Source organism: Eublepharis macularius, chromosome 3, assembly GCF_028583425.1.
Source record: "Eublepharis macularius isolate TG4126 chromosome 3, MPM_Emac_v1.0, whole genome shotgun sequence".
NCBI classification, from domain to species: domain Eukaryota; kingdom Metazoa; phylum Chordata; class Lepidosauria; order Squamata; family Eublepharidae; genus Eublepharis; species Eublepharis macularius.
The window spans coordinates 99,852,111-99,876,860 of record NC_072792.1 but is presented as its reverse complement, the minus strand read 5'-3'; the positions used below and the strand labels follow the sequence as shown (position 1 = coordinate 99,876,860).

Below are 24,750 nucleotides of genomic sequence, written 5' to 3'. Positions count from 1 at the left end.
AGATGGACAGCTGGTCTGATCCAGCAGAACTCTTCTTATGTTCTTATGCTTAGTTTTTAGAGATCTTTAAATGCTTTACAATTATTAAAATAAAAAGAGCCAATATAGGATAGTGGGTAAAGACTGGGTTTCCACCTGGGAAGCAAAAGCTGAAATCCTTCCTTTATTTATTAATTTAAAACATTTCTGTGTTGTCTTTCCACCCAAATATGGTCTCCAGAGCAGCAAACATTAGAACATTACAGATTTCAACATTAAAACACTATTTAAAATAAAGTATATATAAAATAATTCAATAAAAGCATATAAACACAACACTAAAATGAGTGGATGAGTAGATTCATATGGGAGAAGGTGGTGCTTAAGGTATGCTGTCCCCAGAATGTATATAACAATACCAGCACCTTTTATTGGGTCTGGTAGCAAATTGGGTGCCAGTATAGATGGAACAAGACTGAAGTGATATGGTCCCTACAATCCACTTCAGTGTACATTCTGGCCACAGAATTCTGTACCATCTGTAGATTTTGAACAATTTTCAAGGGCAGTCCCACATAGAGTGTGTTTCAGTAATCTAATCCAGATGTTACCAGTGCATGCACCACAGAGGCAAGATCTTCCCTAGGAAGGGCCACAACTGGCTCATCAGCCAAAGCTTGTAAGAGGCACCTCTGGGCACCACTGCTATATGTTTATCTAACAAGAGGCCCAGATCTGGCAGCACCCTCAAGCTATGAGCCTGCTCCTCCAGAGGAAATGCAGCCTCTTCCAGAACAGGACATATATTCTATTTCCTGGGTCTAAACTTCTTCGTACCAGTAGCACTTCAGTGTTATCTGGATTACATTCATTATCACTCACTCATTCAAAAAAATTCTTCCAGGCACCTGTTAACAGTTTCCGCAGCCTCAATTCAATTTGTTGGAAGTGTGAGATAGGGCTCAGTGTCATCTGCATATTGGCGGCATCTCGGCCAAAATCTGTGGATGACGTCTCCCAGAAGCTTTATGTAGATGCTGAAAAACATGAGGAATAAAATAGAATCTTGTGGAACTCCTTAGGCCAGAGACTAAAAATTTTCCTGCACCACACTCTGAAACGTACCTTTGAGATATGACTCAAACCACTGCAGACACTGCCTTTCAGCCCCAACCCTGAAAAGGTTTTCAGAAGGATACTATAATCGATGGTATCCAAAACTGCTAAGATGTCCAGGAGAATTAACAGGGTTGCACTCTTTAGTGCATGTCATCCACCATGAAGTCATACACGGACTCATTAGGCAGGACTGGGAGGGGACTAGTATATTTTGGCCTGGTTTTCCATATTTGTATATCTAATTTTGAACATAGTTCCTCTGTACAGGTAAAATATCTTTAATGGTAAGCCATTCAGAGTTCAGTGGGGGGACATTTTTCTACAAACTGGGAGAATTCCTAGGTTTGCAGCAAAATCAAAGAACACAAAAAAGTTATTTTTTTAAAATCTTACAGAATAAAAAACATGTTGCAAGATTTTGGCCACCATTTGGAGGGTTACCTGTCAGTTCCTACAAATACTGCCATAATGACAGCACGTTGGTTTTGCTCCATGTCATTTTTGGGTGTTGTAAATGGCTTGCACTGAATAAGGATCTTCACGGAGAAAACATTGATTGCCCCTGATGAAGTCTTGGATGACGAAGAGCTGAGTGAAAATCTGCCGGCCCTAGTTCTGGGCATCTTCTTGGGATTTCCATCTTCCCTTTGTTGCATTTCCATCTTCTCCGCATCTCCAGCTAAAAAGACAAGAGGAGACGCAACCATTTAAAGTGATATAACTTCAGAGACTTACCTGGTTACTATTTGCATTTACACCCCTGGAACTTCAAGAGTGGGACTTTCGTTTGTTGATTATACTTATGAATTGATAGACAGTCAGTTGAAAATACATTTATTTATGTTGTTATAATTATACACTGTTAAAGGAGATAAGCTTGTAGCTTGCACATTGAACATTGTATTGTTAGTGTATGATTTATTTCAATATATGATTCTTTGGTCTTTCTGACTATTAGCTATTATTACTCTCCCCTGGGCGGGACTTCTTCTCTCGCTCCTTTTCTGTTAATAATGACAGCAATAGCTGGAAAGGGGTCGGGGAGGAAGGATGGAAGTGGTGAAAAGAAGGAGGAGGCAGCAACAATGGTGGGGTAAGAAAGTGGACATCAGGAGGTATGGGCAGAAGGAAATGGGATTTCCCTCATGGGCCCCAATTTGCATCAACATTATTACTGTGATTTATTTCGGAGAGCTGCAGTAGGTTGAAACCTGCCCCAAAGAGTGATGTAAAGTATAAATATTTTATAAATTATAAATGATCAATCAGATGTTGTTTTGTTGTATCTTTCCAATATTCAGTGGGTTCATTTAGTTGACTGTGATTTGTTCTGGATGCACAAAACTTTGTAGTATATCCCAATAAATCCATAAAATCCAGAGGACTTCCAAAACTCATTGTAAGAACAAATATTGGTTTGTCATTGTATTTGAATGTAGCCATGGAGAGTTTTTTTATTGTTGTAAGTGGATTTTATTTTTTACTTCAGTCATAAGTGTATTGCACTCTATATTTTAAAGGGAGGCTGGGAGTTCAAATTAGTATTTCTTTCTGGAAGCGCACAAGTGACACACAGATTATTCTCTTTATCTATTTATGCTGTGTGTGTGTGTGTATGTAAAATCAACCTATTTAATGTGAGGCTTTGAGGTCCCTGTGAAATTCTTCTGCCTGCAATGGCTACCCATTCTCTTCAGTGGAGCGTATGAGCACGCTGTCTACTCCATCTATGTGAACAGCGTCTCCTCCAGAGGCTGCGTAAACTCCAGTATGCATCCCCATTAGAATGCTTCTCTGTATCATACATAAAGGATATGGGTAATATATTTCTGGGTTAAAATGTTTTCAGTAAGGTTACTTGCCCATTATTACCTAGCTGTTGATTTGCGTTACAAAATATTTGACACTTTTTGTTTTGTTTTTCCTCAAATGTTTTTGCAGCAGCTATAAACTTCCTACGATCACTGCTAGAGCCAGATCCTGCAAAGAGGCCAAACATCCAACAAGCTCTAGCAAATAGATGGCTTAATGAGAATGGCAAATCATTAAACAACGTCACATATCCAAACAGGTAAAGTACAAAATACAGGCTAAAGCAGCTCTGCTAATGGGATAAAATTCCACAAAAGTCATTATAGCTATCTGAAATGAGAGAAGAGCCTTGGGGGAGCTCTTACTCCTAGCCACTATGTTGCACCAGCTGTCAGTTCACATTCTCTTTACTTCATTAGCTGTGTAGCACAAGAAGAAAAATTATCTTATGGTTAGTATACTGAAGCTGGTCCTAGGATTGCTGGGATCAGTTCCTGTATCAGCCCAGGATCTCTGGCAAAGCCTTTAAGGAATTGCATTGCTTTCTCTGTGCCTTTGTTCTGGCCCTGTTAATGTGGGGGATGATATTTCCCAACCTCAGCAAGGGTATTGTGAGGATAAAAACCTTCTGCAATTATGAGGTGCTAGTTACTATGGTAATGAGGTTTATGTAACACATGGATACATATTAATACTGCCAAGGAGGCTGGTACCTTTCCTAAGTCTCTAGTTCAGATTTTATTTGATGCATATAAACATTATTGTGATTATAAGGAAATTAAAAGCTGGCATCTAGCCACAAAAGTGGTGGGTAAGTGAACCACAGGAGAAAAAAAAACTGTTTTAGTAGATGAAGCAAGAGGATGCAATGAATCACTGTTACTGTTCTGCTGCTTACTCTTTGGGGCACTTCAAATGTCCTGAGTTTCCTTCCCCCCTCCAACAAAACCAAATTGCAAAATGGAAGATGATGATGATTGCACATGTCTGTTTCATTGTATGAACTCACAGACAAGTATGATAGTAAAAAGTGAAAACCTACACTAGTTTTTTATGTATTTTCTAACACATCTCTTGAAAATCTGAGTTCTATGTGTGTACGCACATAGCTGCTTATTAATGTAAACCTTGATATTAATCAGACGCTTTAGTTATGTGAGGGACTATGGAAGGGGGGGGGCTGTAGTTCAGCAAAAAAGCCTTCCAGGTTCATCCCTAGCATCTCCATTTAAAAAGACCAGGCAAAGGTGATGTGAAAGACCTCAGCCTGAGACCCTGTAGAGTTGCTCCAGTGAGTGTAGACAACTGTAGATGATACTGACCTTGATGGACCAAGGGTCTGATTCAGTATAAGGCAGATTCATATGTGCCATTCCCAATACTAACTGGATAAATAAAATTATGCTTCAGTCACAATTCATTGTGCGGGAGTGAAAACGAAGCTATAGTTTTTCCTTCATAAAAGTATAATTTATTTGAAATATGTCTATTCCTAGAAGGCCACCCTTTGTGCCTACTTGGACCAACTTGGACCCTAAAAAAATAATACCAGTGCAGACTCAACCCTGATATCCCAGCAAAATATTACAGATGATGTAAAAGAATAAAATGATCCGTTATGTCAAAAGCCACTGAGGGGAACAATAAGATCAATAGTATTATCTCTATGAATCTCTATACAAAGATCATCAGTTTAGCATCAGTTTAACAGTAAAGCATACTAAGGCTTGAAATGAGAACCAAAAAAAAATTCCAGTGATACTTGGATACATTGATTTGAACTGATTTTGAATGATCCAAAAGTATGAAATCCCTCAGATGTTCTTGAAGAATATTGTCAAACAGAAAAATACTAGTTGTTCCTGATAGGTGTGTCAGCTGAGCAGATCATATAACATCTGCAATTTGCGAGAAAACTGACAAAGACAGCCAAGTCAGTATAAGGGCACATTTTCAGGAGGACTGTACAGTCACCAAGAAATTCTTCATGTCATGTTACTTTCATGGAATTCAACATAATAGTTGGTATAAATGTTTACTTGGTTGTTGTATTGGACTTACTGGCAGAGTGGAGTTACAGTTGAAAAATATACAAGAAGCAAAGGAAAAGGGTTAAGTATTTTTTTCCAAACTATTTCCTATGGCTTTAAAAAAACTTACTGTCACTAATTGACTTACTGTCAATTTTACTGTCAATTACTGGGTACCATGAGTGGGTTCTGGCTGTTCTGTGTTGATTCTGTGTGCTGCCGAGCCGGGGTGGGTGGGTGGGTGGGAGTACCTCTCTCACTGGGGTTTCCCACTCTGTACGACCTCAACTCCACATTCCTTTGTATGGGGGTGGCATGGCTGCAGAGAGCTCCAGAGAGGGAGGCAGCCAGGGGTAACTGAACTAGACCAAGGCTGAGAAGGTGTTCCTGTATGGCCTAGTGGTGGAGCACACCAGCGTCACCCTCGCCACTGCTAGGGACACCTTGGCCACTACTCACTGCCAGGCCTTTTGTCACATGGCAGCAGAGCAGGCGTCTGGCATGGGGCATGCCACCCGTCAGAGATGTCTGCTCTGAAACGTTGGAATGACTCCTTTCTGCCAGCTCAGAAACATGTGCATGCCCTCATGGAAGGCAGTGCAGGAGGATTTCCCTGGGGTAGTCATGCACACAATAATCCTACCTGTTGTGATGGGCGGCCTCATCAAGGTCTGGCTGGTGAGTGCGTGACTGGGGGACTGAAGTGCTGGCTGGGGTGGGGGCCTGGAGATGGGCCTTGCCTCCCCTTGCTGCCCACTAGTGCCCTTGCATCTCATGAGCAGGTGAACCACTCAGTAGTGACAATGCTCCTGATCTGTCAGGTGACATGGGTGAGGATGCTGGGGTGGGGGGAAGAGGATGGCTTGGGAACCAGCTCCTGGAGAGGTCAAGTTGGTTGTGGGACCCTTTGTCTGGGGAGGCAGGGCACCCTTGTGGGGACCCTGTGCCTGGACCTCCCTGTCCCCAGCCTGAGGAGGGGAGCAAGGAGGAAATGGAGCTGACTGACCTGGGGAGTGAGCCTAGTGCTGGGAAAGTGGACATAAAAGGAGACAGAGGTGAGGAGACAATGGTGGATGAGGAGGACTGGGACCCAGGTGCCATACCTGGGGTCTAGCCACCTGACCTGAGCTACTGGTTTGTCCCCTCAGGAGCCTGCATGCTGACATTCACTGCTGAAGTGGTGGCACATTGCCAAGCCATGACTCCATCAAGACAGGCCATGGCAACAGGAATGGCTGTCCTCCAGATTTAGGCATCACTGGGTCCCCAACGAGCCTGTGCCACGGGGATCCCGCACTGTGGGCAGACTTGACATTCTCCTAGAGGGGCAGGGCAACATCCCGTGGAAACGTGGAGAGGGCTGTCGGGGCAGGTGGACCAGGACTGTGTGCCGCAGGCTCAAGACCAGAGGAGGACATGGGGGATATGGAGCCCATGCCATGAGCCTGGGCACATGGCCCTCACCCTGCTCAGTGCATCCCCACCACCTTGTGCACCATGTCGGCAGCTGTCAGGCTATGGATGACAGGCTATGGCAGATAGATCCCTGTACCATTGCAGCAAGAATCCAGGCTCTTGGTTAAATGGTTTTATTCAGTAATCACATCATTTTCACAGATATGTCCATAGGGTTACTCAGAAGCAAGGTAAGCTACTAAGCAGTCAGGATTAATTTGACAGGAAAGGCAACATGTGGGAAAACCCTTCCTCTTAACTCACACATTTACTCCTTCCCCCTCCCATCAGCCAAACAGGACTTTTGGCATGAGCACATCCTGAGAACGTCTTACATATTTGTAGTATCAAGTCTAGACACTGAGAAAGCAGGAGATCAAAGTTGTAACATAGCAGTACATGGGAGTGAGCGGGGTACAATGTCAGAAGCACTGAGAGTTTCTACAGTCCATTAGATAAGACACCTGCAGTTTCTATAAGCCTGTGAATGCAAAACAGTTATGGCATTGGTAATATGACATCAAGTTACAGCATGAAACGTTGGTTCAGAACAGCATCACTGGTTCAGCATAAAAATAATGGCATGGATGGGGCACAGACATGACATTTTTGCCTCCCGCCCCGCAAAGATGGCCTCCTCCTTCTAGGGTCCAGGTTTGTCTGGATAACATTTGTGGAAGTTTGAAATAAGTCTAGGGGCATTCATATGGCATTGTTCCACCCATTCACTATGAGATTAATCAAAGTCTTTCTACCTGACAAGATAAAAAAGTTTATTGTATTTTATTTTAGAGTCTAAGATCTCCTCCACTTCATAGTGAATGTGTCCATCTACCAGCATTGGATGAGGGACTCCCTTTTCTGGATGCCATTAGTCAGGTGGGGGAGCTTTTTTCAGAAGGCTGAAGTGGAAAATAGGGTGGATTTGTCTTAAGTTTTTGGGGAGCTCTATTTCAACAGTCATTTCATTGATTAATTTTTAATAGGAAATGGACCTAAGTATCTCCACCCTAACTTTTTGCTTGGTTGCTCCCCTTTTATATTTTTTTTGGAGATGTATATAAAATCTCCTGATTGCAGTGTCCATTGCTCAGAACGTTTTCTGTCAGCAAATTTTTTATAGTCCTCTTTTGCTTTGTTCAAAGTCTTTTGTATGATTCCCCATTGGGCGGTTAAGTTAGTCCACCATTCTCCTAAATCTCCTGCCTGTTGGGAGTCACGTGTTGTAGCAAAGGTAAGGCATTTCCTTCATATCCATGTACTATTTTAACAGTGCAATCCTATGGAGAGTTACTCCAGTCTAAGCCCATTGACTTCAATGGACTTAGACTGGAGTAACTTCATAGGATTGCATTGTAAATGGAATAGCTCCTGTAGAGCTGTGTAGTGAGTTGTTGTACGCATATTCAGGAAAATCAAGAAAATCAGTCCAATCATCCTGTTGATAACTGATGTAGCATCTTAAAAATGTTCTAGCACTTGATTTGTGCGTTCGGTTTGTCCGTCAGTTTGAGGATGATGGACGGAGCTAAGACCTTGTTCAATACCAGCAACTTTTAGAAGCTCCCACCAGAAGTTGGCAACGAACTGTGCCCCTCGATCTGAAATGTTGGTAGGAAATGAATGCAGTTTGACTAAGTGCTTCATAAAAGGCTGGCCAGTTTCTTGGCAGTAGGAATAGTAGTGCAGGGGGAAAAATGAGCGTGCTTGGAGAATAAATCCACTACTACTAAAATTACTGTATATCCTTTTGACGGGGGAAGATCTGTGATAAAATCCATTGAGATCACAGCCCATGGTCTAGGAGGGGTTTCTAAAGGTTGCAACAGTCCAGGGGGTTTTTCCCTCCTAGATTTTCCCATTATGCACACTGGGCATGAACTCACATATTGAGAGACATCTTTTCTCATAGCTGGGCACCAAAACTGTCTGTACTAAGTGTAGGGTTTTGAGATACCCAAAATGTCCAGCAGTTTTGGCGTCATGGCACTGTTGTAAAATTTCTTTTCTCAGGCTGGTTGAAATGTTTAATTTGCCAATTCTGTGCCAGTGGCCATCTTTCTCCTGTTTCAAATCAGCTTTGGGCACATTTCCCCCTTCCTTTTCCATTTCGGCTTTTATCCTCTCTCCACATTCTGAGGGCTCAGGTTTTGTGGTGCTTTGTGTTTTCGCAGCTTGGCTGCATGTCGTCACTGCTCCTCCTAGCTGAGCTGGTGAAAAGGCTGTATCAATTATTTCCTCCTTCTGGCTGTCATGTTAGGGCATGTGTGAAAGTGCATCCGCTAGGAAATTTGATTGGTCAGGGAGGTACTTCAACGTGAAGTTGAACCTGGAAAAGAATTCCTCCCACCTTAACTGTTTGGCGTTCAGCTTGCAGGGTGTGCGTAAGGCTTCTAAGTTTTTATGATCAGTCCATACTTCAAAAGGCAATTTAGCCCCTTCTAACCAGTGCCACCAGGCAAAAGTCTCTTTCTCCCATACACTCCAATTGTGTTCAGATTCATAGAATTTTTTTGAAATGTATGCGCAGGGATACAGTTTTCCCTCTTTATTGAGTTGTAGGAGCACACCCCCCACCTATGGCAGTGTCGCTTGCATCGACCTGGACCACAAGTTTCTGGTTCTCATCAGGGTGCTGTAAAACCAGTTCAGAAATAAACAGCTTTTTTAGCTTTTTGAAAGCCTCCTGGCATTCTGTAGACCAATTCAACTTAGCACTGGGTTTTTTCCCTTGCAGTCCCCTCCCCTTTGTTTTTAGTATGTCCATTAAGGGGAGAGCGATTTGAGCAAAGTTCTTTATGAAGGGTCAGTAAAAGATAGCAAACCCTAGGAACGACTACAGCTGCCTTCTTGTTTTGGGGGGTTCCCACCCCACTACCACTTGGATTTTTGCTGGGTCCATTTTTAGTCCTTGATGAGAGACTCGGTACCCCAAAAAATCCAGTTCCTCTTTATGGAATTCACATTTAGACAATTTTACTGGCAGCTTGTGCTTCTTTAAAGCGGTCAGCACCTTTCTGACCAATTCCACATGGGATTCTTTACCAGCAGAATAAGTCAATACGTCATCTAGATAAACAACCACACCTTTGTACAGGTATTCATGTACCACTTCATTAATCAAATTCATAAACACACCTGGGGACCCCTGCAGGCTGAAAGGCATTACGAAGTATTCGAACTGCCCCAGGGGGGTATTAAAGGCTGTTTTCCATTCATCCCCCTCCCTTATTCTTACTCGGAAGTAAGCACCTTTTAAGTCCAGTTTCGAGAAGATTGTTCCTTGCTCCACCACACAGAGCAAGTCTCTGCTTAAAGGGAGGGGGTACACATTTGACATAGACACAGCATTTATTCCACGATAATCAGTACAAAGTCTCAGGGCCCCATCCTTCTTTTTGCAGAATAGCACAGGCGCAGCATGAGGGGAGCTGGCAGGGTGGATGAATCCTTGCGCCTGGTTTTTATCAATGAAGTCCCTTAGTTCCTTTCTTTCTGCTGGGCTCATAGAGTACAATTTTCCTTTAGGTAACTTCTCCCCTGGGATTAATTCAGTAGCACAGTCTGTGTCTCTATGAGGTGGAAGCTCATCAGCTTCTTTTTCATCAAACACTTGTTTTAAATCCCGGTATTCAAGGGGAATGGATTTTTTCTCCACGGTGGTTAATAATACAGTTTCTAATGGAGAGGGTGCTTCTCGTCCCCACACTTTAGTCCATACATGCCTTGCACAACGATCTCCTTTGAAAATTACTTCTCCAGTGGACCATTTGATGTTTGGGTCATAGTCCCAAAGCCAGCGGCTTCCCAGTACTAGGGGATATTTGGCCACATCACTGACCACATACGTTCTATTCTCCCAGTGATTTCCCGTGCCCGTCGGGATGGGTTCAGTTCTGAAAGGGGCTGGAGTCATACTGGACCCATCCATTTGTTCAAATACTATAGGGTCTTTGAGTTCCACCACTTCTAGCCCCAATCCTGTGACCAGGGCTGGTGATAACAAGTCCCGAGTGCATCCTGAATCTATTAATGCTCTCACTCGCATGTGTTCCCTTTTTTGGGTTAAGTAAAATTACTGGCATAAACAGTAGGGCCCCTTTTTCTCTCACCTCTCACCTCTGGAGGCTTAGACTTTTTTGGGACCTTCCATTGGGACCTTTTCATGGCAGGTCTGTCGTTTCTTCGATCTCATTCTGTGCGGGTTCCTGGTTTTCTCTGGGATTCTCCTTGGCGTCCAATCTGGTCTCAGGCCTCCCACGTTTCGGAGGCAATCTTTGGCCAGGCGGTTTAGGAGGGGCCATGGATTTCGGTGCGTCTTGGCCCCTTCCCCCTGGTGCTAACTGTACAGGGCATTGGGCTGCAAAATGTCCAACACCTCCACATTTCAAACATAGTCCTTGTCTCCATAATTCTCTTCCTGCTCCTGGGATGGGGTGTATTAATCCTACTTGTGTATGTCCCCTTCCTTCAGTGGTTGGTCTCCTTGGCCCCAAATGTTGCTGCATTCACACGAGTTTCACAACTTGGTTTCTATTTTCGACCTCACATTCTAATTGGATCCACCCCAACAGGGTCTGCGGGTCATCTTGCATCAGTGCTGTGTCTAGCAGGTCAGCATTTAGTCCATTTCGGAAGAGTTCAATTTTAACTCCTTCATGATAGTCATGAATTTTTGTGGCTAATTGCCTAAATTCAGCAGTGTACTCTTGTATCGGTCTAGACCCCTGCCTTATGGTTCTCAGCTTTGTTCGAGCCTTTTCCTCTTCCAGTGGGTCCTCAAATTGGGCTTTCAAAGCATACATAAAAGCATTTAAGTCGTATAATTTGGGTGCTTGCCTTGCATATAAGGTCACATACCATGCAGCTGCTGGGCCCCCTAATCGAGATCCTAAATGGCTCACTCGACTGTGTTCCATTGGAAACAAATGCCCCCAATCCTGAAAAAATCCATGACTTGTACTATGAAAAAACCCCAAGTCCTTGGGTTTTCCATCAAATCTGGCTTCCAATTTAAACCATCCCTGTGGCAGTCCTGCACCAGGGGCTCCGACTCTCTGATGCCCTGCTGGCTGTTGGATCGGAGCTGCTCTGGGGGGTGGCTGAAAAGGTCCCTGTGCCATGTACGGTATTTGATGTGCCCCGTTTGCCCCATATCCTATAGGGGTGGCTTGAGGCACCCCCTGTAGGGTGCTTGAAAGGCTTGTGCTTGACCCCCCCAATACTCTTCAAGGTGGGTATACTATGGGGCCTCCTAGGAGCAGATGGCCCATTTGTAATCCTGTCCCCATTGGGACTACAATTGGGGCTCCTTGTGGCTGAGCACTTCAGGGCACTCTCATCCCTGTTGTGGCAATCCCTGCCCCTATGCTCGTTATAGCAGGTAGAGTGCTCATTGGTTGTGTTCTCCCTGGCGGGAGCTCCACTCTTCCCTGCAGTGGAACAAGGGGGGCAGTGACTATTGCAGGGGGAGCTCAAACTTGTAAGTTTCCTGATACTCTCTCCCCCATTGTAATGTTGCACCCCTGCACCAATTGCGGCCATGGGAATGATCCAAGGCCGTGTTCCCACAGCTAAATTGACCCCTGCTCCTCAGGGAGGTACCTCAGCACCGGTTGCTAAGGGGGGGCAGAATGGATCTCCCTCTCCCCTCTTCAGTTGTCATTGGGAGCTGTGTAAGGGGGGGAGTTCACGTGAACTGTGTGGGAGTTACTAAAGGAGTCTCTGGCTCTCTGCACCCCTCACGCGGGCCCATTGGCAGGTTCATCATTTTGTTTACGAGCTGGGCGGTGTGGCCCAACTGCTCTCTCATTCTTGCCACTGGGGTCTCGACAGTCATGTACCTTTCTTCCACCTCTCTTGGTTGCGGCGTCTAGCCCCCAAACGGGTCTAGTGGCCCAGCTGCACTCCAGTCCACAGTGTAGGTATCGTCATCACCCATGTAATTCAGGAAACTTTGCCCGTTGCCGGGGGTTAATCCAGGGCCCTCCTGTATTTGTAAATCCTCGAGCAGTGCTTGTGTTGGTATCTCCTCCATGTTGACCAGGGGTAACCCAGGCCCCCCCTGTATTTGTAGATCCACTGGGGTCGGGGTACACTGGGTATCCTCAGTGCTTCTCATCCAATCCCTTGCAAGTCCTGTTAATGCCAACAGGTCATACCTCATCACCTGGAGCTGTTCATTAAGGTAATCCAAACAATTCTCTCCTCTTAGATCCATCACCTCATTTGGCTCTGGTGAATCTTGAGCAAGGAACAAGCTCTCTTGGCAAATGCTTTTCCATTGCCTGTGAGCTTTTCGAGACTCAAGGCCCCCCTCCTCTTTGATGGAGGTCTGGAGGGGTCTCCAACCCCCATGGCAAATAGCTATCCCTCTGCAGGGGAATAGTTACATAATGTCCCAGTTCATCATCCCACCATAGATCTAATCCACTCGCGGCTAGATCCGCTGCTTCCGTTTCAAACGTGTTTTGGGATGTTCTGAGCAAAGAGTCTTCCACGGGCTCTGCCCCTGACTCGTCCTCTGGAATGGAGGAGAGCTGCTGTTCCAGCGAGACACTTGACACTCTTGTCTCATCTGGGTAGCGTCCAAACAGTGCTCCTCTCCGTCTCGCATTCTCTTCCCAGGGTCGGGGTGCCCATTGCCAGGGGGTTGGCAAAGTTGTCCATGTGAGATGAGTAACCTGTCTTGGGGATTGCCCCCAGTTCTGAATGCATTGGGAGGGTTCCTGCGGCTCTGGGTCCCCTCACCTCCACTACAGCAGAGTCCATTGTGTAGTCCAGTCCCATTTGAGTCACAGGTACCAGCTCTCTAGAATGTCTTCCAGGAATTGCACCTGGTCCCAGTTGCGGGTCTGGGTTACTGGTAGGGTCCCCTGGCTCCATAGTCCCTGGGTTTGACTCTGATGGCGTGAAGTTGGTAGCCATTACAGGTACAGAGGGCATAAGGAAGGATTCCTGTCAAATTGATCCTTACTGTTTAGTAGCTTACCTTGCTTCTGAGTAACCCTATGGACATATCTGTGAAAATGATGTGATTTCTGAATAAAACCATTTAACCAAGAGCCTGGATTCTTGCTGCAATGGTACAGGGATCTATCTGCCATAGCCGGTCATCCATAGCCTGACAGCAGCAATTGAGAAGGAGCAGCTGGAGACCCACTGCGAGTGGAGGGAGGTTGTGTCCTGAGACCACAGTTCATGGCTGAGCTGTTTGTATCTACAGTGGCAGCTGTGGACCACTTGGGGAATCTGCTGCTGTCACACATAAATGCCAGGTATGCATGAAGGGGTTGTTTGGGCTGCTTGAGGCTATGGCTTGTAGCCCTCTGCCAGTCACCCTCTTATTAACCCGTCTGCAGAGGTGGCCTGGGGCACACTGCAGGGTCACCCCTGATGCTGTAGTCAACCTTCCGGGAGTCCCCTCTGCCAGGAGTGCAGCATGCCTTTGAGCAAGTTGCAGTCCCTTCCTTTTCCACTGAGGAGTTTGTGCCCTCCACACCACTCCTGTGGTGTGCTCCAGAGGTAACTTGGCTGAATCCTTCCCACCCTGCCAAATCCTTTCATTCTAAAAGGCAGTCGCCCCATGCCTCCCTCGCAACAGGCTGTGCCTTCCATGGAGGGGGTGCGCAACCGCATCCCAGGGTGGTGGCAGGGTAGGCGGGCCTTCCAGGTGCATGATAACTTGGCTGCTGGCCTGGCCCTTGCTGACCATGGGGGATGGGTGTGCACCACACCTGCTGCTTGGCTGAACAACTCCCTGTACCCATGCATGGGGCCTCTCTTGAGACAAGTGTTTCTGTGGGGCATAATGAGTGTAATCACGGGAGGGGGGGTCTTTGTGCCCCAAGTGCCCGCTCTTTGCACTTTGCAATGTCTTGGCAACGACATTGATAGGCAGCACTCAGGTAGCATTGGGGGGAGCCTCAGTGGACCACCTGGTCCTAGTGGGGAACAAGGGGGCCCTCCCTGCCTGCACTCAGGCTCCCCTCCAAACAAAGAGCTTTCTCTGAGCCAAGTGCCTTGGTACAGGAGCCACAATTGCAGGGGCCAGTTGTCCTTGGCTACCTGATCTCTGAAGGGAAAGATAGAAGTGTTGACAGGTGACGGAGATCACAGCCAGCGTATTGGCTGCACCTTTGCTTGCCGCTCACAGGCCTGTCAAGAGGTGTAGCACAGCCATTGGGAAATGCTGGTGGGGTTATCAGGGAAACAGGGAGGCATGAACTCCCTGCTGTGGTCTTGCCACACCTTGCCAGGCTCAACTGCTGGTGTAGCTCTCCCACAAAAAATCCTTAAGGAAGGGATAAGAGGTGCACATAAGCAGGCATACAGGCGCTGGCCGGAAGACAGGCCTTAGAATTGTGCTGCCCAAGATTATACTCAGTACCTGTGCAGCTCTAGCATTACAGTCAAGCACGAAAGACATTGACTCACAAATGCTTACCTACCCCCCCGCCCCAAAGTTCATGTATGCATGTGTTGTGTCTGCATGTTTATGTATCTGCTCACATTATTTGAACAAAGTGTCTCTGTGTAGAGTCAAAATGCCAAAAATGTTTGTGCCACAATGATGTCTGGTAACATTTGGCTTTATAGGCGTGATCCCTTGAGCTGTTCCATTATATTATGTTTCTAATCCCTCTAAAAATAGCAACATTAACTTGTTCTCATTTCTCTTTTTATAGAATCCATTTGGAAGATATCAGCCAAAATGTGCTACTCTACATGACTGAAAAGCTTGGCTATAAGAACAGTGATGTGATCAATACTATCCTCTCTAACAGAGCTTGCCACACTCTTGCCATCTATGTCTTGCTTAATAAGAAGTTGGAACAGTATTTGGCAGGCCTTCAAGTAAGTATATCAGTTGAACAAATTATAATTAATCCAAATTGGAATATTGACAGTCACTAATGTTTGGATCTGGCTGTTATTATGGTACCTAGTTGTCTTGCTTGAAGGTCTTCCTAGCCCCTCCTTATTGATGAGCTGTATTTCTTTTAGCATGTTTTCCTAGCCTGGATCTCTCTCTCTCTCTCTCTCTCTCTCTCTCTCTCTCTCTCTCTCTCTCTCTCTCTCTCTCTCTCTCACTCACTCACTCACTCACTCACTCACACACACACACACACACACACACACATCTTTAGAACATTCCCGGGGTAACCTAAAAAGTGGAATGAAATGTATCTTTATAAGCCATTTTCTAACATGCTAGAATATGACCAAGAAAGAACACAAGATAGAGCTATGGAGGTAGGGGTTGGCTTTGTTTTCAGTGACACCTATGAAGTTTTGTGCAACAAAACAAAGAGGCTGAAATCTGGAACAGTGATAGGAATTATACAAATTCTGCTTCTTGTCCTGGACAGTGATGATCACCAGCACAGAGAAAAGCTTAGGTAACGGAAAAAGTGTTGCAGAATCTCTCTGCTTACTACCATATCAGATCTTTTCCACCTTCCTCTTCCCACTACATCCACTCAATCCACAATATAGTTCAATAGTTGTAGATTCAATAGTTGTGGGGGGATTTTACACAAACTTCTGATTTGAGAGACAGGAGTTTGTGTAAAATGGCTGATACTTGACTATCAACTTCAGGAGAGTTGTATATTGTAGACCACAGGGGTCAGGGATGTGTGAATATTCTTCTTGCCCTTGAAAAAGTGGTATTTTCGAAATAGGTTGAGTGAGCTGGCTTCCCTGTTGGGCTTTTGTGATATCTGCCCTGTACAGAAACACAGAAAGAAAACTTTAATAATTTATACATCTATAGAAGTTGCTGCACTTACCTGATGATTTCCATACAATGGTTTGTGTCACCTTAAGACCTCACTCCGACAGCTCTGCAAAAGAAACTGTTACAAAACCCCCACAGCTATATTGTGGAAGAATGGCCATATGTGTATATATGAGTATGCACTGAAATTTGTAATAGAGCTATTTTTGATACTGAATGATGGTTACTATTGTTGGATTTATTGGCAGTTTCTTTGATATGTACAGATGAATAGGATTGTTAATTGTGTAGAATTTTTTATGAAAACTGTATGGATTATGGATTATTTATTTATTCACATAGTGCACTAGTCACTTTAATATAACTATTTGATAAATTTTCTATTCAGTTCAGGGGTGCCCTGGGTGTTTGCTCATGTATGAGAGAGGCAAGGAAGAATGCCTCTTCTTAAATGGCACCTGTCAATTAAAATGTTTCTATTTAGTTGAAAATAAATTAACATTTCTGAATGACAACAAAAGTTTTTTAATAACAATTTAATCAATTATTGACTCTAGTTTAAGCCCACTTAAATCAATTCATTCATTTAACTTTTTCTCCTTTTTTTCTCCTTTTCAAAGAAAAGTTGTTTAAATCCTCATTTTTTTTCTTTTAAAAAACACTTTTTATTCTCAGTGTTGGATTCAGAGTCCCTTCTCAAACTGAGAGGTCAAATGATCTCTATCGTGACAGAGGGAACAAGGGTGTTTCCAAGGAAATCAATAAGGAAAGTCTCCTATTTTCTACAAATAGAAAAAAATGCTCAGTAGGGCATGTACATCCTCTTTAAAAAATAAACCCTGAGGAAGGACAGGGATGAGAGAGATTCTAGCACTCAGGTCTGCCGGTCCTCACCCGCGTCTCCCTCAGTTTTGCCAACAACTTATTCTATAAACTGGTGAAGGGGAGGGGGATTCTTATCAGCGCCTTCTCCGTTCAGGACTCCGGTTCCTCTTATGGCCACCCCTTTGCTTTCCTTTTGGAGGCCCCCTGACAAAACACCAGTCCACACTGATGGGCTGCCCCATAAAGTCCTGCCAGTTAAGACCCTCCATTGCCACCTGGGCTTTTTTGTATGTTTCATACTCCACAAGCGTGTAACCCTTCAGGTAGCCCATCCGCCGTCAGTGTTCAAGTCCAGGTTCTTGATTTCACCAAATTCTGCAAACTTGTCATGAATGTCTTCTGTGGCCTCCTCATGAACACCAATGACAAAGAGAATTTAGCCTGCTACCAATCGCTGAGGGCCTGGCTCATCTCCATCCTGTTCAGCAAAGCATAGTCCTTGTAAACTCAGACTCTGGAGCCCTCCTTGGAACCAAAACCGCTACCTTTCCTCTTCTTAGCTTTTTCCTTCAGCTTGTGAATGCTTTCGTCCCTATCTTCGTCCATAGCAAAGTCCTCCTCGCCTGCATCATGAAGATCCAGCACATCTGCCATTTTGGCCCAGCAAATCCTCATGATTATCTGCTAGTTCAGAACTGAGGACCAATCATAAAACCATTTTGGAGGGTCAGAAACTATGTTACCATATCCTTTTAGAAATTCACCATAAGCACAGCTTGTCTATATAGTGAACTGAACGTAACGAGTCATTTTATGTTAACATGGATTCATTAACAATTTGTGCTCATGGCGAATCACTCAGGGTCTATCTACATGAAACGCCTTGGCACGTGTTTGTCAAGTGTAGGGAGATGCAATGTTAGCTGGGAAGCACAGTTTTAAAAGACAGAGCCAGCAGAGATCACTCTTCAAAGGGTTTGTTAATTTCATCTCTGCCTCCCCAAAGGCTCTGTCAGTTTCACCTTTCCAGTCTAAAACTGTGTGAGATTGCAATCAGAGGGCAGTGATGAATGGAAATGGGCTGGAGCTGTCTTCCAGAGGCAGGCTTGGACCTGGAAAGGATATAATGGGCTGAAATTTCTCTTCTGGCATTTCATAGCCCCTTCACACCGCTCCAGTGTATAGCAAAGCCTTTGCCCTGCCACCGGCTCTGTCTTTTTAAAACACCCTTCTCAGCTAGCATTGCATCTCCCGACACATGTTCTTCACATGTCAGATGTCTCATGTAGAGAGACTCTCAGAGGGTGACTATTTCAACCCAAAGACTTCCAGATTAAAGTAACAAAAATTGTAGTTGTTGTCCGTGATATACTTTTAGATACACAACCTTTATCTTCTTCCATAGTAGGAAGATCCCATAAATAATGAACACTTTCCTCTCTTCTCCCTGTTTTCATTGGGAAGACAGAACAACCAGCATCGCTAGATCAAGATTATTTAGATTGAATTCTGCTTCAAAGTGTTAGGCCATTTCTGCATGGGTTATCTGCCCTGGTTTCAATGCTATTGTGAATTGTTTTCCCCCGCCCTTGCTTCTCCTTACCATCATGATGCATTCGTGTACCTTCTGGAGTTTCACTGGTTTTTCTCTGATCTTTCTCAAATCCGCTTTGTTCTAAAATTTTGGTATAGATTTAGATTTTCGCACCTGCCTGGCACCAATTTCCCATGACCTTGTTCCAGTGCCAACTATTTCCTTCCCCTGATTCCAAGGGGAGGAGGACTTTTTAATTTTAAACATATTTGGACTAAAATATTGTTTTATCAATATGCCATTGTAACAATAACTGTAACAGATTATCTGAATTCTCAGCTTTCATGTTTAAAAAAGTAAGTCTCCAGTTGTTATGACCCTCTTATTTTTCTGTTAGACTTTGCCTTTAAGTCTCTTCTCACACTCTCTGGTTAGACTGCTGCCACCAGGAATTATATTCCAAAATAGTTAATTTAAATTTCCCTTTTAATAAATGCCTAAGTGTCAGGCTCCTTCATGGGACTATGTGGCCCCGAGGAAAGGAATGGGATATAGGAATAACATATGCTCTGGGTTGGGGAAAAACAAAAAAACAAAATAAACGTTTATTTTTACAAGAAGGGTATCGGTTTCACACTATTACTTAAGCTTGATGGTTTCAAAGATAGTTCTCAGTTCTTAAAGTTTCTTTACATAGGCTGAGTCACACAGATATACATAAACTTTCTTTCTCAGGCGCACACACTGTTTGCCTGCTTCAGTTAGATCACTCACTCACTCAGATGTACCTAGACTTTCACTCAGGTACACACACAGTTTGCCTGTCTAAACCAGAATCAACATTTCTCTCAGAAATGCATAGACACCCTCATGCTGCACACAGCTTGCCTGTGTAAAGCAGAATCAATATTTCTCTCCACTCAGTAACTAAAAACTGCTGTTCATTCTGCCTACTCTGAGAGCGGAACTACAAGTGACAAAAGGCACAGGTTGGACACTCGTCAGCTTCCCTCAAGTTTTGATGGGAAATGTAGGCATCCTAGTCTTGCAGCTTGGCTCTCTGACTGCTGTCCAATGGACTTTTCAACTGTCACTTGTCCAACATTCCGCCAAGCTGCCTACATTTCCCATCAAAACTTGAGGGAAGCTGACAAGTATCCAACCTGTGCCTTTTGTCACTTGTAGTTCTGCTCTCAGTCATCAGCCAATCATCTCACTCACTTATCCCTCTCTTTCACCCCCACTCTTCATCTGTATTACACCAAGCATTTAAAGGCATACACACACTTAAAATCATCACACCAATCCTTTCCCTTTTGGATAGGTAAAGGAAAAGGCATATCTCACATTTACTTGTATCTGATCAGTTTTTCTTATCTCTGAAGGGGATTTCTTTATTTTATCTATTTACGTTATTTATAGTCTAGCTTTCTCACTCAGTTTTATTTGGGGAGAAATGATAGCATGTCATGCCATTTATCAGCAATAATTTCTTTTTTTATTATAATTTTTTTTATAATAATGCTTACAAATACAAATAGTTACAAAGCTTTTAAAGATATCAATTCCAAGATATTAATAGATAAATGTTCATAGTAAGATATTCTTAGTATAATGCACAAGATTTCTTTCAAGTGAGTAATCTAAGAGATATTTCACAAAATGGTAATCAAACTTTGGCCATAAACTTAAACTTAAAAATAAAGAGAGAAAGGCAATAATATGTAACTATCATTAGAAAACTCAACAACTTTACTAGAACACACCCTCCTTCCCTCCCCCCTCCCTCTTTTCCCCCTAAAGATAGTTAACAACCATAAATTCTACTGTCTTATCAGCAGTAATTTCTGAAGGGCAGTATTTATATTGGGCTAACCTGACAAGCAGTTCAGCTATTTAATATGGGAGTCATAATTTGATTCTTTTCTGTAACCATTTTTAACTAAACTGAATTGTGTTTTTCTCCTCATAAATCTCACATTTATCTTTTATCTTTTCAGAAGGCAGACATTCCTGAAAATGTGTACATGAACCAACTATGTCAGATAGAAAAATCCAAATCAAATAAGGATTCCTATGAGGTAAAACTCAAGTTATACTTCTTTGGAACTTGTCAGATTTTATGCATATTCATTGATTGTTATTAAAAATGGTAAGGTTTGGATTTGACAAAAAGTACAAAAAGCAATCCATGCCCAGAAGACTTTTGAAATATGGCTGTTAAAAAAGGAACAGCTTTCAAATTGCTCACCCCCAAACTTGTCAAAGCACTAACGGGATGTACCTGATGGCAAATGTTGAATATAAAAGGAACAAATATCTTTCAACCTGTACTTATTCTCATTTTTTAAAGTCAGTATAAGCAAGATCCCCCTCTTGGATACTTATCTTAACATGATGAGGGGGTTTGAGTGTGTCAGTGAAGCTGAGAGCAACACCGTCAGGAGTCTAAATTCCTGGAAGAGTCACTCAAGGCGGAATGGTCCAAGATCAGACACCAGACTAAGATGCATTCCCCCCACCTTCAGAAATCAATGATCATATCAGCAGAAGAGAATTTGCTGTTCCAATGGTGTTGGGAGTGGAGGAATTCTTGAAGGCTATCTACTAGGCAGCAGCAGTAGTGAAAGGTAACACTAGCGAGAGATCTTTCACAGACAACGGCATTGTCACTTCAGCTAACCCTGGTTATTACTGCGCAGAAAAAGGCAATGGTAAACCACTTCTGCTAATCTCTTACCTTGAAAACCCTACGATGACACCGTCCAAAATGAAAGAAGACATAATGCTGGAAGACAGAACCCCCAGGTTGGATGGCACTATTCTTAATGATGGAACTGGATTAAAGCTGAATGTGAATGTGAATAAATGCAAAACGAACATCCAAAGCTGTGCGACACACATAATAGGAACATGGAATGTGAGAAGTATGCAGAAAGGTAAGCTAGAAATAGTAAAACAAGAAATTGTACATTTAAACATTGCAATCCCGGGTGTGAGTGAACTAATGTGGACTGACTCAGGATATTTTCAGTCAGAAAACCACGAAGTGTTTTACTGTGAAAATGGCAAACGCAAACAAAATGCTGTTGCTCTAATACTGAGGCGAGACACAGCACAAGCAGTCAAGAGCTGCAATGCAAAGTCAGACTGAGTAATATCAATCAGATTTCATGGAATGCCTGTTAACATAAAAATCATTCAAGTTTGTACCCCAACTACAGATGCTGAGGAGGAAGAAATTGAAAACTTCTACACAAGTGTCCAAGAAGAAATTAATCTTACAGCTAAACAAGATGTGCTGATAATCATAAGTGATTGGGATGCAAAAGTAGGAGACAAAGCAGAATCAACCATTGTGGGAAAATTTGGACTAGGATCATGAAATGAAGCAAGAGAGCGACTCATAGAATTTTATGAAGTCAACAACCTGTTCATTAGTAACACATGTTTCAGGCATCCAAAAAGACGACTATGATTGTACATGTGGAAATCACTGGGTAACCAACTCAGGAACCAAATAGATTACATAATTGGAAGCAGAGGATGGAGAAGCTCTATTCTGACTGCTAAAACAAGACCAGGAGCTGAGTATGGTACAGATCATGAGTTGCTAATACCATAAATTAAAATAAAGCTGAAGAGAAACACTAAAAGAATCATAGTGCCAAAATACAATCTAAAAGGATATTCCTGAAGAATTTAAAGTGTGTGTAAAGTATAGATTTGCAATACTAAGTTTAACCAATCATGAATCAGAAGAACTATGGGCTGAACCCCGAGATATTATCAAGATAGAATGTACAAAGACTATTCCTGGAGCCAAAAGAAAGGCGAAGCCTAAATGGATGTATCAGGGCGTGGAGGCCTCCCTCCGCCGCGACTTACCTGGGCTACCCAGCAAGGGAGCCGCACCAAGGGCCAAGCTGGAGGAGGCGAGTGGCACAGGGCTGGGAAAGACCCTGGTCGCCTCTGCAATGGCGAGCAAAGGTGGGGCCCAGTACGAAGGAGGACACAGCGCAATGGATGCGGCGGAGCGAGGCTCAGCAGCAGCACACAGCCTTCCAGTGGCGGCTGCCTCCGACACCAGCGGGACTGGTGATGCCAGGTGCTGGGGCTGAGCCACAGCAACAGAGGGGCCTGGTGTGACGCTGGACAGCACCCCGCCCAGGCCGAGCAACGAGACTCGGGCCTGGCAACGGGAACGCCCGCGTTGGGCTGGGCCAGCCACCTCTGTGCTGCATTGGGGCAGGGTGGGGCCAGCAAGGAGCCCTGAATGCCAGGACAGGACGGGCGTCTCCCAGACCGGCTGGGAGGGCCGTCCATTATGGAGGGAGGGGGTGGGGAAGACGGGCATAGGGGAAAGCAAGAGGGAAGGCGTGGAGACGGAGGAAGACTGCCCCATAAAAGCGGGCGAGACGACGAGCGCGGGGTGGTATAGTTGAGAAAGGAGAGGGAGAGTGAGTGAGAGGGAGGGAGAGGCATTGAAAGCAGCAGAGCAAGGAAAAGGTGCAGAAGGCATTGGATAGGTGGGGGCAGAGAGGGAATATACCCGCCTCCTGCCACTTCTCCCACACCCCCTTCTGAACCCCTACAATGAGCAGGCCATCTGTAGGGGAAAAACTGGTGACAGCGCCACCCTCTGGCCCTGATGCCCCAGCAGGCGATGCCCACAGGATGACTGAGGAAATTCTTAAAATTGCTAACGACAGATGGGAAGCAGACGGTGCACAGAAGGGAAAGCAAAAGGTGACAGAAATAAAGTTAGAATTCTAAATGCAGCTTTTTCAGCGATTTACATGCAGAGATAAAGAAATCTATTATAATAATCAGTGCAAAGAAATAGAAGAGAACAACAACAAGAACAAGAGATCTGTTCCACAAGATCTGGGAAATCAAAAGGAAATTCAAATTACGGCTTGGGATGCTTGTGGAACATTAATAATTTGAGATATGCAGATGACACTACATTACTAGCAGAAAATAGTGAAGACTTGAAACAACTACTGTGAAAGTGAAAGCGCCAAAGCAGGATTACATCTGAACATCAAGAAGGCAAAAGTAATGACTACTGAGGAGTTACACAATTTTAAAGTTGACAATGAGGAAACTGAAATTGTTCAAGATTTTCTATTCCTTGGCTCAATCATCAACCAAAAGGGAGACTACAATGAAGAAATCAGAAGGAGATTGAGACTTGGAAGAGCAGCTGTGAGGGAACTAGAAAAGATCCTTAAAGATAAAGATGTCTCTCTGGGGACCAAGATCAAGATAATCCAAACAATGTTATTCCCCATTACGATGTATGGATGTAAAAGCTGGACAATGAAGAAAGCTGACAGGAAGACAATTGATTCATTTGAAATGTGGTGCTGGAAGACAGTTTTGCTGATAGCATGAACAGCCAAAAAGACAGTAAGTGCGTTCGCGATCAAATCAAGCCTGAATTTTCCCTAGAAGCTAAAATGACAAAACCAAGGCTATTGTACTTTGGTCAAATTATGAGAAGACAAGATTCTCTGGAAAAGTCAATAATGCTAAGAAAAGTAGAAGGCAGTAGGAAAAGAGCAAGACCTAAAATGAGATGCCTTGACTCAATAAAAGATGCCACGTCCTCCAGTTTGCAAGATCTGAGTAAGTCTGTTAATGACAGGATGTTTTGGAAGTCTTTCATTCATAGAGTTGCCATAGGTTGGAGGAGACTTGATGGCACATAACACACACAAACATAAGCAGGATGATAAATTATATTATCATCTTTGTTTCTTATCTCTTAAACTAGGACTGATGCATACATTTTGAAGCTGTTATTCTTTCTATTTACCAATACATGCATTTACCAACCTTAGAGATTTTCTAGGGCCTAGTAGTAGAACACATATATTGTACTAGTAACAAAGCCTGTTGTGGAAAAAAATACGAGCTCTAGAAAGGGGAGGGTGGGCAAGCAGGCATTGCCTCCTGCTCCGCTCCTGATCCTGCCAGGTGAAGGCAAGGGACAGACAATGCCACCTGCTCCACTCCTGATCCCAGCCTGGTGAAGGGGGGCAGGCATTGCCACCTGCTCCACTACTGATCCCAGCCAGGTGAGGGGGGCGAGCATGCCCTTCTGCTCTGCTTCTGATCTGCCCAGTTGAAGAGGGAGTGGGCATTGCCACCTACTCCGCTACTGATCACAGCCAGGTGATGGTGGGGGGTGAGCATTGTCACCTGCTCTATACCTGATCCCAGCTTGGTGAAGGCAGGGGGCAGGC

The 24,750-nt window shown here is 44.1% G+C and overlaps 1 protein-coding gene and 1 pseudogene across 1 annotated transcript in view; one reads left to right on the top strand and one right to left on the bottom strand.

Annotated features, from left to right (window-relative positions):
- The window catches only part of HUNK (hormonally up-regulated Neu-associated kinase), a 164,728-nt gene that overhangs the window by 128,522 nt on the left and 11,456 nt on the right, over positions 1-24,750 (top strand). The window contains exons 6-8 of the mRNA XM_054974061.1: positions 3,040-3,169; positions 15,083-15,251; positions 20,497-20,577. Coding sequence (XP_054830036.1) covers positions 3,040-3,169; positions 15,083-15,251; positions 20,497-20,577 — 380 coding nt within the window. The remainder of the gene's footprint in view (positions 1-3,039; positions 3,170-15,082; positions 15,252-20,496; positions 20,578-24,750) is intronic.
- Positions 17,097-17,616, bottom strand: LOC129326002 (RNA-binding protein 8A-like; annotated as a pseudogene).